Here is a 14,430-nt window from a genome sequence, read left to right as displayed (position 1 = left end):
TGTCTTTTTCTTTTTGTCATTACAGCAAACTATGAGGGGGAAAAGGTTACTTCTTGCCACATTCTCAAAATCAAATCTACGTTTGCATCACATATGCCAGAGGAAAAATGTCACAATTAAATGGTTCATAAGTATAACATTAAAATTACTATTTAAGTAAATGTAATTGAACAGAAATTAAAATGTAGTTTTTAATTGCATATTACAACTTAAATGGTAGCACTTAGCAGAAAGTGTTAACTCATTTATTTTTTAATTGTTAGCTGCTTCAAGGCAATTGTTTTAATGCAGAAAAAAAGTGAGAAGCTTTTCAGTAAATTTGATTGTAGGACACTCAGGCATATAGATCAAATAAAATACAGGTTGAATAGGTAATTAGGTTTGGCCTGTGATACATTAATGTGGAGACAAATTCTGAAAGAAAGGGAATGAATGTTTTTCATTTCATTCTCTCTCAAACACCACTCTATTTGGATTCTTAAATGCAGTTTGAAAAGTATTTCCATTTCATAGAAAACATGAAATTGAAAATCTTCTATAGTACATACGTCAATGAATTCTTCAGGAGAATTTTGTAAATTTCATAAACTTCAGTAAGTGCATACGGTAATAAGTCTCAACAGATTGCATGTGGCAACTTATTTCATAATTACTTGAAACATTAAAAATCTTTAGCCATGCTAAATTCACTGGAGAAGACAAGTCAAAGGGCATGCACATACATTAAAGCATATAATTAGTCTGTACTAATAAGGAGTGTTTTTCCTTGCAAGGTTATTATTTGACTCATTAAAGTGTCAAATTCTACAGCATCAGGCTGTATACTCTTTTTTTAATCAAGTTCAGTACAACATGGCATGTTATGGGGATTCTGAAAACATTATGGTTTTCAGAAAAATATGGTTTTAAATACCATTCAATACACTAAACCGTCTTGTGATGGTGTCACAATGAACAAGACACTATTACACAGCTAATCCTGCTGACTGCTCTGCAGTGCTGTCCTCTTCTCCCTCTTCTATGCTTTGTCCACTTTTCTGTCAGGCTTCCTGGCACAATTTATCATAAGATAGAGATCTTACCACAATAACATTTGGATTTATTTGGTTTTCTGTTCTTTTTACATTGGTCTGTGGCTGGCAACATATTTCTCCTACCTTCATTCATCTTAAATAGCTTTTCCAGAATCAGGGGGCTTTTTGCATCCCTTGACTTCCTTCAAATATAGTTTTAACTGTCTCCCTCTGAAGTATTTCACCACCACAGAAAATGTCTAAATAATGTTCTTCCTTTCACATCAAATGCAACTAAATTCTTTAACTAGCAGTGCTATCTTGTTCTAATGCCCTAAACCAGCCTGAATATTCCAATCTCTTAATTTTTAACTGAAATGCAGGAGGTACTTTGCATCCCCAAAGTGTGTAGATATATGTGAATCCAGTACTATATAAGTATGACTCAGGTCTATCAATATGCTAAAACCCAAAGCAAAAATTCAGTGCCCTTCTGCAAAGGGACAAGATATTCAAGTATCTGTGATGACAACCTCAAGCAGAGCACTGCCAAAAAAAAACAAAATTCAAAATTGTTAATTGTCATGAAATACATGTAATTGAAAATAAGGACAACAGTAGTAAAACTAGTTAAAATATATAAACAGTGAACCCGCCTGTCAAATTCCCAAATATAACCATGAAGTTTGGGCTAATTAAAAATCAAAGGTAGCCTTTTTTTTCATATGTAGAGATTTTCCTTCCCATAATTTGTGGCCACTTGAAAATGTACCATTAACGTCAGTCTTATTCTTCCTGTGCTCACTTTCTCATTACCAGGCAAGTTTTCCAACAAAGGACAATAAAAAAACATCCAAGGCAGTGACATATTGCAGGTATTGGTATATATCCAGTCATTGAGACCAGTATAATTAAAAAAAACCCAAAACACACTCATACACTAGAAGTTACAAACCTAGATCCTCTATTGATATATTTTCTTTCTAGACCTATTCCAAACCAGATTTCCAATGTGAATTACAAATATCACTGAGTAAATAGTAAAACTGGAAGTATTATGTTTTCCATGTTCATGTTTGCATGTTTCTTAAAAAAACCAAGCCCGGGCACACAGTTTATTTTATGCTTAAAAAGAAGACCACTAAGAGAACTTTGGATGGTCAGAATGCTGATGTTCTCTAAAGAGGTTCGTGTAAAAAAATCTGATGCTATACAACACATCAGGTATATGTACACTGTAAATGCATGCTTACTTTGTGAAAGTCTGAGTACTGCAAAAAACCACCAGTTTTTCATAGTACTCAATTGCAAATGATGCAAGAACATCCACTCCTTCACAATTTGCATTTCAAGTCACTGTATTAAAAAAATTCTGCATTTTGGAAATTACAGAAAGTGCCATCAATATCATAAACTAACCTCACTACAATGTACCATTCCTCATACTGTGCCAACTTTAAGAGTGCTCTACTGTTTTGCAGGTTTGAGTAAGTAATATATTATCCAGTAGCATTTTATAAGAGTGGTTATGAACACAACTTCTATTCCTTTAAATGGAATGCAATTGCATGCTCAAGTGTGCTGAACTGAGAGTTTGAAGAGAAAAGGTGATCTTTTCAAGACTGCATCCTGCCTGACAAAACCTATACAGAAAACGGCTAATTAACTGGATTGAGATTCTCTGAAAATTCTGAAGTGACAAAAAGCTTATGTCAGAAGTGTTAAATTCTTCTTTAGCAAGGCAGGATTACATACTTATCTTTACTACAACAACAAAAGCCAAACATCTCTCACACTGTTCAGTTTATTTTTAGTAATTGGAGTTTACCATAGATCATAGTTTCTGGGTAATTTCTTTAAATAAATTTGACCAAACCTCACTATAGTCATAGCTCCAGGAAGAAAAGGAAAGGAAAGCAGCAGCACTATACACTGTGAAAGAAGGTAAGATGCTGAATCGAACCAGACTTTAATTGGTTTGTCTGGAAAACATGATATAGAAACATCACTATGGATTTACACTTATAAATTAAAACTGGATTTATTTGAAGCTGACTTCCTTCTCCAACTTAAAGATAGCTAAAATCATACGAAGAAAAGTAAGTATTTTGCAACAGTTTGCACTTTTCAAATTCATGTTAAAGAGCCAAAAAGAGCAGCAATGAATTGAACTACAGAAGTCAGTGCTATAAACTGCAAATTCTTTCTGATCCCTAAGTTGTGGATCCTGTGAAAATCCCATTTCAGGGATATTTAACATCCTTGCCTCTCATTTGCTGCCAAAACTGTGATGATACAGGGATTGCTGAATTGTTCTCTCCCTTCTCTTGGATAGGCAGGCAAATGGGGCAAGGTCACAGTGATTAAACAGCTTTCACATCTTCTTCCAGCTCCTACTCCTGATATGTGCAATTACTCCCTTCTGCTTCTTTACTCTTCCTTTTGTAGTTGAGATAGGAGTGACTTTGTTTTGGGAATTGAGTGAGACAACTCTGCCTAGGAAACTAGGATGTCCAGCACTCCCTGATTCCAACTGGGCTAAATCAGAGCAATCCCCTCAGATGTTTTTCTAAATCTCTCCCAGGCTGAGAGGAAAACAAAACCAGTGCAACAAAAACTATTGTACAATTTCTTGCACATTTATGTAAAATGGATATGACCTTCAGGACAGAAGAGACACTGACAATGATTAAAGTCAGATCTTCAAGGATTGACTGGGAAAGATCAATTTCCAGTTTCTCCTCACAGGAATGAGGTTTCTCTTCTGTCAATTACCATGTTTTCTTGTGATAGACAACTACTATGTCAATCTCAGAAGTGCAACAGGACTCGAGACCTGAGGTAAATGAACAAGTCCAGCCCGAGCTAAAAAAGTTAATGTAAAAAGCTCTAATCTGGACCCAGGCAGGTGCCTGAACTGAGATTATAGTACTGTCCAGTGCAGAATGCAGAGCTGCATTTTAAAAACACTGTGTGTTTTTCCCCACAGGTTAATACTTTGCACAATTAACTGGAGCTCTTTGGTAGTTTTCAACTGAGAGACTCAAAAAAACTGAGGACTACATACAGAAAGTACATGTGTGAAACTAGTCATATTGAATCATTGCAGCAAGTCACATCAATCACTTCTTCTGGAACATAGATTCAGTTGGAAAACTACTGAAAGCTAAAATTTGACACCACAACATCTATAGCATGGTGTTGAAATTAGTGTATTAGTCTTCTTGTCTGTACAAGACAAGAACTCATGCTACTATATTTAATTAGAAGGAAAGTTTAAAAACTCAATCAAAATCAGGAAATATCAGGCAAATGTCAACTGTATGGTCTTAATTCAACACATATGCATGGCTGATTTATGTTTTTAACTAGTGCATAAGTGTTTATATAACACATTGTTACTATCTTTAGGAAATGTCCTTAGGGAAATATATACTTTGGCTGTTTCCTTTGCAATCTAGACTGAATTTTGGTTGTGCTGTGAAACATACCATTTCCAAACCCCCTTCTTTTTCTGGCTGTCATATAAAATGATTTCTCTATAGCACTTAGATAAATTTTAATATTATCTTCAAATGTTCATAGCATGACTTTCTTGCTTGCAGTACTAGCTAGCATGAGCATGGTATATTTGAAAGCAGGATATTATTGAATTATCTATATTCTAATAACACACAATTTCTTTCTATAAATACAAAAAATAAATAAAGAAACAAAGTTTCCTATGCTTTGTTAGCCTAACCTAACTAAAAGTCAAAGAGAGAAAGGCAAAAAAAGAAAATACATAAATTACACATACTTACATTGCAGCTATTCAGTTCTGCTTATTCACAGTCTTTACATATTCATGACCTATTTCAGGCAATACTCTGTAACTCTTGGTTTAACGCTTACTACTTGCAACATTTATCTCAGTCATAAAAACTATTTTCTCTGAATCCAATGCTAGGAGAAATTAATTGCTTCATTATGTGCTTACAAATACAATTTGCTCTTTGATGTATATTTGCCATAACATTGACATCACCAACCTGAGATGCTAGTTAAAGAATATATCATCATCTTATCATTTTATTCTCCCTTAAGAAAACCTGAGGACTAAAAAGCTTACATGTTTAATACTGCAGATTAAATTAGATTCCTGACCCTAATGATATTCACAGCTCAAAAGCAGACAAGCCTTATTCTAGATTTAAATATATGGGTCATCCTCTCCAAGGAAAACTCAATAATTAAAAATTATATTTTTTTAGAATCACAATTATTCTATCCTTAAAGCTATTCAAGTCCAAAGTAAAGTACTTAGAGGCTTAAATACTTAAGATAGAAGCCTGAAAAGAAGGTTATTGTCTGCATTTAAGGAAAGATGACTCAAGGAGTACATAAAAGTAAATAAATTTATTGCTTCTAAAAAAAAAACTACACCAACTAGGTAGAAATATGCTAAATACACTAATTTCCTAGAAATAGACTGCTCTGGTACCACGGCCACATTAAGAAACAAACAAATTACCCAGAATACCAACAAAACCTTGGCTGTCAGCTATAATGCTTGAAAAATTGAAAAAATCTTTCTGGTTTTCTTCTGTTCATTAGGCTGACTGAGTTGGTGGCTAGAAAAGAGGAAAAGGAAGAGGAATAGAATCACTAATAAGTAATTATATAAACATTTTAGAATAACCAAGGTGTCAAGCTATTTTATTGGTATATCCTGTTCCCTACATCACCAACATAATGTGTAACAAAAGGATGCCTTCTCCACACTCTCCCTGGGTGCCAGGGAAGGTCACGGAGCAGATCCTCTTGAGTGCCATCACACGGCAGGTACAGGACAACCAGGGGATCAGGCCCAGCCAGCGCAGGTTCGTGAAAGGCAGGTCCTGCTTGACTGACCTGATCTCCTTTCTATGATAAGATGACCCACTTAGTGGGTGGGTGAAAGGCTGTGGATGTGCCTACCTGGACCTCAGGAAAGCCTTTGGCACCGTTTCCCACAGCATCTCCTGCAGGAACTGGCTGCTCGTGGCTCGGCCGGGTGCTCTGTTGGATGCGTAGGAACCCGTTGGCATGGCCGGGCCCAGAGGGTGTTGGTGAATGGAATCACATCCAGCAGAGCTCCCCAGGGCTGGTGCTGGCACCAGCTCTGTTTAAATCTTTATCAATGATCCACATGAGGGGATCCAGGGCACCCTCAGTCAGTCTGCAGACACACCGAGCTGGGTGGGAGTGTTGAGCTGCTGAAGGCTCTGCAGGGGGAACTGGACAGGCTGCACTGATGGGGAGAGGCCAGAGCTCTGAGGTTCAGCAAGGCCAAGTGCTGGGCCTGCTCCTGCCCTTGGGTCACAACAACCCCTGCAGCTACAGGCTGGGGCAGAGTGGCACGAAAGATGCCTGGAGGAAAAGGTCCTGGGGGTGCTGGTCAACAGCAGCTGAACATGAGCCAGAGAGTGCCCAGGTGGCCAAAAGGCCAATGGCATCCTGGCCTGGATCAGCACCAGTGTGGCCAGCAGCACCAGCGCAGTGACCATAACCCTGTACTCAGCACTGGTGAGGCCACACCTCAAATCCTGGGTTCAATTCTGGGCCCCTCAATTCTAAAAAGACATTGAGGTGCTGGAGAGAGTCCAGAGAAGGGCAACGGAGCTGGGGAAGGGTCTGGAGCACAAGTCTGATGAGGAGCAGCTGAGGGAGCTGGGGATGTTTAGCCTGGAGGAAAGGAGGCTCAGGGTAGATGAGATAACAAGCACTGGGACAAGAGAAAATGGCCTCAAATTGCACCAGAGGAAGTTTTAGATTGGATACTAGGAAAAATTTCTTCACTAAAAGACTGGTCAAGTATTGGAACAGGCTATCCAGGGAAGCAGTGTAATCAGTGGTCTTGAAAGTTTTCTAAAGACTCACAGATGTGGCACTTAGATGTGGCTTAGTGGTGAACATGGTGGTGCTGAGATGGACGTGATGATCTTGAGAGGTCTTTTCAAACCTCAATGATTCTATCATTCTAACTTATCAGTATTTCATCACTAGAATATTGTTGCACAGAAGAAAAATACATTGTTCCATACTTGTCCACCGACCTCAGACAGGAGCTAAAGAAAACAGGTAGATTTAAACAATTATTTTCAAAAGCATGTATATAATTTTTCATTAATAGTAATAATGCTAATATAAATATGCCAACTGCAGGAGTATCCTATGTAACATAAACAGAGTTTTTTTTAACATGCAAACCCCAATTTTCTGCTCAGGCTGAGTCTGTAATATTTGCAGTGACACTAAGCATAAAAAACTCCAGGAAAGTCTGAACTCTTAACACTTTTAGTAACACTCTAATGCAGATTTTTTTTTTTTTTTTAATGAAGCATTTTTTCAGTAACGCTACATTTTGAAGAGTTTGGTAATAGAATAGTGAGATCTTCACCTCAGGGTTACTAAATTCAATATGCCCCAGATCAATAGTGACTCAAAGTCATCACCATTTGATGAGAATTTGGAGCTCAGGTTAAAATGTATTATGAACTTAGTCTACTCCAGTGAATAGCTTCATAACTGACACTAACATGTATGGTTGCTGGCAGTCTCAACACAGAGCCTTAAATTCACTGGGAACACAGAGAGATTTACTTTCTGGACCTACAGCAATCCTTCTGAGTCAGGATTAAGGCCCAGTAGCTTGCACTATGAGGAATTCTCAACTGCTTATTTGTACCTGTCCCAAGAATAAAAGAGCATTAGAACCCAGACACACTTTTCAAGTAACATATTTGCTTCACTGCTTAGAAAGAGAAAATAAATTATTTCAAAACTACATGACCTCAGGCTGCACACCAGAACAGAATAACCCTTCCCCTCAAAGACCAATTCATTAAAACATCTGGTTTACACAGCACCTTAATCCTGCTAAGATACAAACTGCTTGCTTAAGAAATTAACATTTTTTAAAAGCCTGGAAACTGTATTCAGGTAATCTGTCATATGACATCTGATTAGAACAAGAACCACATTATTTGCTACTAATGAAAAAGCATACTCAAATTTCAAAGCAGCACAGATGTGGGAAGATCCAAGGCAGAAGAGAGCAGGTGGCAGGCTAGCTGGCAATTACAAAATGTACAAGGTTATAGAATGACTAAGACTTAACTGTCAAATCTATACATTTTAAGCTAACAAAATCGTAATTTAGTATTTGTATAGCATTTTGCCTTTTAATGTTAGAAAGCAGAGAGATCTCTTCTGTACATTTAAAGTTATATTGCCATTCCACAGCCAGCTTTCAAATAAAACCTGCATGATTAAAAAGCTCACTCAGTTATCAATACCCTGTATCTGAAACACAGTGCTTTAATGGCCCAGGCCGAGAAAAACAAAAGCACAAAATGCATTTTAACCAGAAAGGAGCTCAGCACCAGAGTGATCTGTCTACAGTACAATAATTAAGAAAAAATGGTAACTACCATGTTTCTAGCATCTACAATAACCTGTGTAAAAACAATGCTTATGTATAAAAGTATACTTATATATTATATAAAAGTATACTTAATAATTGTATACTTATGCATACTTCTATTTCACAGTATTTTTAATAATCTTAATTTAAAGGTTAACAGTATATCAAATGTAAGTGATGCATGCTAAGTTTCCCATGCTCTGTGCACAAAAAGTTTTTACTATTCCTGCTTTAGTAAAATCAAGCCAGGTGCTCCTGCAATATCAAAAACGCCCAAATGCCAAGAAGTGCTGCAGATAACATGAAAAACAAAAATAATGAGAAACATCATTTGCTATCCATACATCTGGTCCAGCTGGAAGGGATCAGGAACTGTCTTTCTCCACCTTTATCTCCTCTTTACAGAGCAAGCAAATATCAAAAGGTCAAAAGTATTCACCAGTCATTGAGACAAAACTTGGAACTCTATCTTCATAGACAAATGAGTGAAATAATGATATGAAATGGAGATTCCAGTGGAGATGATCAGGAATCTGCAAACCAAAAGGAATTATAATCCTGGTCCCACTGAGGACAATGATAAATCTCCCAATGATTTCTTAAGGGCCAAGATTTTCATGCAACAACAATATTCTTCACATAAGCAATGAACTCTCATGAAAACAACATGTGTTACAAATCACATCAAATCAGAACAAAGTATGAGGAAAATCCCTCTGAGAGAAATGATTCATCGATAGCATGATTCCAAAAACAGTGAAGACACATTGTTGCATGAATATTTGAAGAAATGACTTAAAAATATCAGATGTAACAAAATATGTCCTCTAAGAAGTTCCTTTTCTTTCTTCCAGCTCCACATAATAGGTTGCTCATCAGGGAAGTAAAGGGTTAAATGGTTACTAACTAATGCAATAGTGGCTAAACAACATATTCAGGCTACAAAATACTACATCTCAAAGGAAGTCCATTCCCTCTAAATTTCCCTTAATTACTAATAAGCATACATACAAAAAGTTTTCCAGTTACCTTTTAGTGAGATACAGGGAAAAAAAATCAGAAACTTGAGCCAAGTAAATTAAGATCTCAACAACCTGTAAGATCTTGCAGATCTTCTCCTTTTCAGAAACAGAGCAGCAACATTCAGTGACAAAACAAAAAGAATCTTAGAAATAAACTTTTTCTTCGATTGCTTCGAAGAGTTTTGTTGATCAGCATGAGAAGAAGCTTTTAGCAATTCCTCCCAGGTTCTTAGTCATATGAAGTTTGCATGAATAGTATAGCCAGCACTATATGAATATGCAATTTAGTCCTAGGTAAGTATATGATTTCCTATATAGCAAAAAACCCTGTCTCTAGAGTCCCATTACTTCATTTCCATGCTCTCAAATACAACTGAGTCAGCTCACACTATTTCCAACAGAGCAAGTTCAAGAACAGGATAGATGGAAAGGTTTTATAAATTATATAGGTAGCATGCTCTTGGTATGTGCCTCCATGTACATGTGTTCCCAAATACGAATTCAAGCACCCTGGCTGCAAAGCAAAATGAGTATTTCTTTCTCTCTGAATTTATGAGAGGTAGTAAGTCATAATAAATTATTATAACTTTACCTAAAACAAAATTGGAATGGACTGGAAAAGCATTGTATCCCATTATTCCTACACAGCCTCCCTTTTTTGTGGTCTCAAATTCCAACTGTTTAACCTTCTCTCATAAATATAATTTTCTAAATTTATTTTTACAGTTGACCTAGTCTTTCTGTTAAGTATTCTTTTTTTTTCTTTAAGTACAATTAAAACTATACAAAAAAGGTCATAAAGGTAGATGGATCACTGCCACACAGAAATACAGAAAAATTACCTCTCTGTTCTGCAATACTGGTATTATCTATCTCCCAACAGTTTGCTTTCTTTTATTATTTTGTTTAATTTTCAGTTCTAACTAAAGGCTAACAACATGGCAAGATTAGCTCTTTATGGACATAAGCTCAGTGCATTCTCAAATTTGGGCAGAAGAATAACTTTACAATGCTATAAGCATGTTTTCATCCAGCTATGTAACCTTATGAAAGAAAAAAAGGAAAACATTTTTCTTTCCCTTGGTAGATCATTTTACAATGCCTAAGAAGGAAGCTATTTTCTTCTCTACAGCCTATTCTTTATCTACTTCAATACTTAAATCCTATGGAAGCAGTAATCAAAAAGAATAAATCACAAGGAAAAAAAGAACTCAAAGTATTCAAAAAGAATAAATCAACCTAAGAACTGAACATAATCTAATCTTTCTATCAAATTAGGCACTTTGCACACTACAGCATTTCCAAAACACTAGTCATGGATTACAGGCACCTCTAAAGTATAACTATCAACAGTTCAAAGCAGCTGATGAATAATATTAAATTACTGTAATTGTCTACACTTGGGATGCCAATAGCAGGGAAAGCAACTCCACTTCTTACTCCTGGAAGGATGACAAAGTAATGTACTACTTTATCAAGCTACTTTGATGTTGTCTGGTACATAGTACACTTCCCTGAGCTACCACAGAAGACAAGGGAGAAAAGAAGCTAACAGGCATCCTTATGAATGAAGAATGACAATCCCAAGAAAAGGTCTGATATGAAAATGACTTATGACAGGCTAACTTTTTCCTAAAACAAGCAGAACTGAGAGGTGGACGTTACACACCACTTGGTTTCATGTCCATGCTAGAGGCAGATGTGATGAAAGATATGTATTTATAAAATGGAAAATGTGTCAAATGACAGTTAGGAACAATTCACTTGTGGTACAATCATTTCCCCAGTGAGCTTATTACAAATCATATGACACAGCCCTTCTCCTGTTAGATACAAATGGCTCCTGTAGGCTTCTGGAGCCAGTGACATATATTCTCCATTTCTTTTTGCAGTTTATAAATCTGTTTTCCTCCACAACTGTATTAAATGTTGATGTTGCATCGCGTTAACATGTCTGTCAAGCAAAGGAAGCAGAACTCATCAGCGTTTGTCTAGGTCAAACACTTTACCCAGACAGCATACCTACAAACTCCCTGGTTGTCCCTTTTCTAACAGAACGATTTTTAAAAGACATTAATTTATCAAAGCAATGAGATGCAATACTGAACATCCAGGTGAAAGTGTAGAAAACCAAGTTAGTTTTGTTGAAGACATCTGAAAAGACCTACACCCATTTCTCCCAGCAGTGTCTCTGAAGACACAACTTCTATATATTTTGTGAGGAGGTATAAATCTATAGATGGAATAGGCCCAGTCTTATTCAATTTCTGCATTTTCATGGAAATTCAAAGACAGACTCAATTTCTGTCAGAGGGGAAGATGAATTTGGGGGTCTAGATGATCAAGCATGCAACCAATCCAACTTCGCTTCAAACACACCCTTCTTATCTGTTTTCCAAGGAAGGCAGATCTTCAAGACAGCAGACTAATTTACAATGTTTATTCTCAGTTCCAATGTGAAGATTATACATTTTCAAGTTAGTATGATTTATTAAAATTTACCAGAACACAATTATACTAACTACCACTAAGAACCCTTATCTCTGAGTAGAAAGAACCTTAACAATAGGCCTAAATTGAATTGCTAGAACTGTTCCATGCATCAGATAAAATGCACAAAGTACGTAATCGGTTCTACAATCTAAAGACAATACATCTGCATATTACAAAGAGAAGGTTTCCTCTTTTTCCTTTGCTTTTCTTTTAACAGAGAAGAATCTATTCTTGCAAGCAAAATGTTATTAACTGCAATTAAGAGAAAGAACCAAACCTCATACAACTTGACAGCATTATATTCTACTGATTTCTAGTGAACAAGAATAGTATTTACAGTAGAAACCATAGAGAGCTTTCATGTGGCTTAATCAACAACATCCTCTTATAACAGCATTTCCAGTATCATTACACAAATTACACTGAAAATTAATATAATTTTTTCTGTTATATCTCTGTCAGACAATTAATATGTCTCTACACTTTAATGGTGTATGAATATTGTGGTGGTATACACACAATATTCTGTTTTCCTGAGAGGCAAGCAAATGAATCAACATTTAAAATGTATAACATGAAAGATTTTGAACCTACCTTCTTTTTCTGGGTTCTGTTCCTGCCTCCCAACCAATCATCCATCTGTTCCTCAATCTCTTCGATTGAAGCTCCATGATCATAAGATGGTATATACACACTTGATTCCAGAGCTGCGTACACAGGGAATTCTAATTTTGGTTTCTTGACTTTAGGCTTCTTCTCTTCTATACAAAAGTAAAAAAGAAGAAAAAGTAATGCTACTAGTATTGCAGGCATGCATAATTCAGAAGCAGGTTTAGCTCCCCATCTCTTAGCCCTATCTTAAAATTTCCATGTGGAAGTGCCTTCAATTTCTTTGTTAAAAAAGAGAATCAGAGTTTTGCATAATAATTTTATTTTTATTAGAAGTAAATAGCAATGCACCCACTTAAGCCCTCTTCCATCTGAACTATGCTGGAAAGGGGCAGATGACTTAGCTCTTGTTACTGCTACACCACTTGGCAAAGATTAGTACAGGCAAAAGCACAGGAGCTGTTAAAAGATTCTGAAGTCCAGCCAGCTTCAGAGAAATTGGCAACGGTAGAAAGGTGAATTTTAGACAATTCTGTACTACTTTATGGTCAGCTATGCTAAGTAGAAGCTTCTGAGTCAACAGATGGCTTCTCTATTCTCAGATTTCTCCAACCACAAATAGCTCTGTTCTAGCACTTACACATTTAGGAAGATTTAAATGTTGGACCTCATTTCTAACACTGATTACTGGTTTCTGCTCTCTCTGCCCTTCAAATGGTTTTAAATGGGAGCTGCAAACTCATGGGAAAGAAAGGAAGGAAAGATCACAATCTAAGCCCCAGTACCTAAAAATGCCTCCACTATATAAGATGATCTCAAAAGCAAGATTTAAAATGGACAATTGACAGAACTTTAGGAAAAACAAGATGAGGAGCAGAAAGACACACTTGAACACTCAAAGCATCCAGAAACCTTAGGTGTGTCCAGGGGACTCTTCTGGTTTTGCCTCTTGATTTCAAAATATGCTGTATTCACAATGACTAAATGTTCCTAAACTGAAAGAGCTGATCTAATACACCACCGCAACCAAGAGGGAAGTTCTACATTTGACTCCACCTTTTCACTCTCCACTGCGTATCTTTGTGCTCCTCTCCCTCCTATTGTGTTTCTACAATCACACAATCATTCAGCAAACTACAATTTACTAAGCAAGTAGAAAACTCCTCTTAATACTCAAATAGAAAAAAAAAAAAATCCAAGTCATTTAAAGGTGGTGGGCAAGGAAATGTAGAACCATACTTGTCTGATCAGCTTATCTGCCTTTGCAACCACGCCCTAATTCTTCAGAGGAGAAAAAAATCTGTTTTTCATGGAAACCTTTAAAAAATTCCTAAAGAAGACAGAGGACTGCTCCCTACAGACTCTGAAGCAGAATTTCTTTTCCTAATAGTATATGTGCAGAAACAGCACAGTGAAAAGACTCCGCAGATTTGACAAACCCTAGGAACTGAGTATTTAAGAAAACAATAAAGGGATAGAGAACTGTTCCAAGTCCAAAATGAACAGAAAAGTCATAGAGATCTTGAAAGCTAACAGGATGACGAATAAGCTTTTAAACTGTTCACTGTTCAGAATTTCATTGCACATTGTTCAGAGACCTGTTTTTATATAGAATCTTTACCTGTCAAATTTCAGTAAATGAAATATTAAGTTAAAATTTGTATTTGGATTTTTTTTTAGCATCCTTCTGTAGGGATGTGTAGAAAATACAATGAAAGAACAGGTACTCCTCAAAATTAAGTGAAAATCCAAAAGTGTGATACCAGCATTTGTCTCACTATGCAGATATTAGTAAAGAATTTTTTCTTTGTTTATTTCAAAAGGTAAATTTTATAATCAAATCACA

General features: G+C 36.3%; 1 protein-coding gene across 1 annotated transcript in view; it reads right to left on the bottom strand.

Annotated features, from left to right (window-relative positions):
• The window catches only part of DNAJC1 (DnaJ heat shock protein family (Hsp40) member C1), a 108,526-nt gene that overhangs the window by 29,840 nt on the left and 64,256 nt on the right, over window positions 1-14,430 (bottom strand). Inside the window, exon 8 of the mRNA XM_053961522.1 lies at window positions 12,570-12,736. Coding sequence (XP_053817497.1) covers window positions 12,570-12,736 — 167 coding nt within the window. The remainder of the gene's footprint in view (window positions 1-12,569; window positions 12,737-14,430) is intronic.

The sequence above is a fragment of the Vidua chalybeata genome, chromosome 1 (genome assembly GCF_026979565.1).
Source record: "Vidua chalybeata isolate OUT-0048 chromosome 1, bVidCha1 merged haplotype, whole genome shotgun sequence".
NCBI classification, from domain to species: Eukaryota; Metazoa; Chordata; class Aves; order Passeriformes; family Viduidae; genus Vidua; species Vidua chalybeata.
The sequence above is the reverse complement of the archived record's forward strand: the minus strand, read 5'-3'. Positions and strand labels throughout refer to the sequence as shown.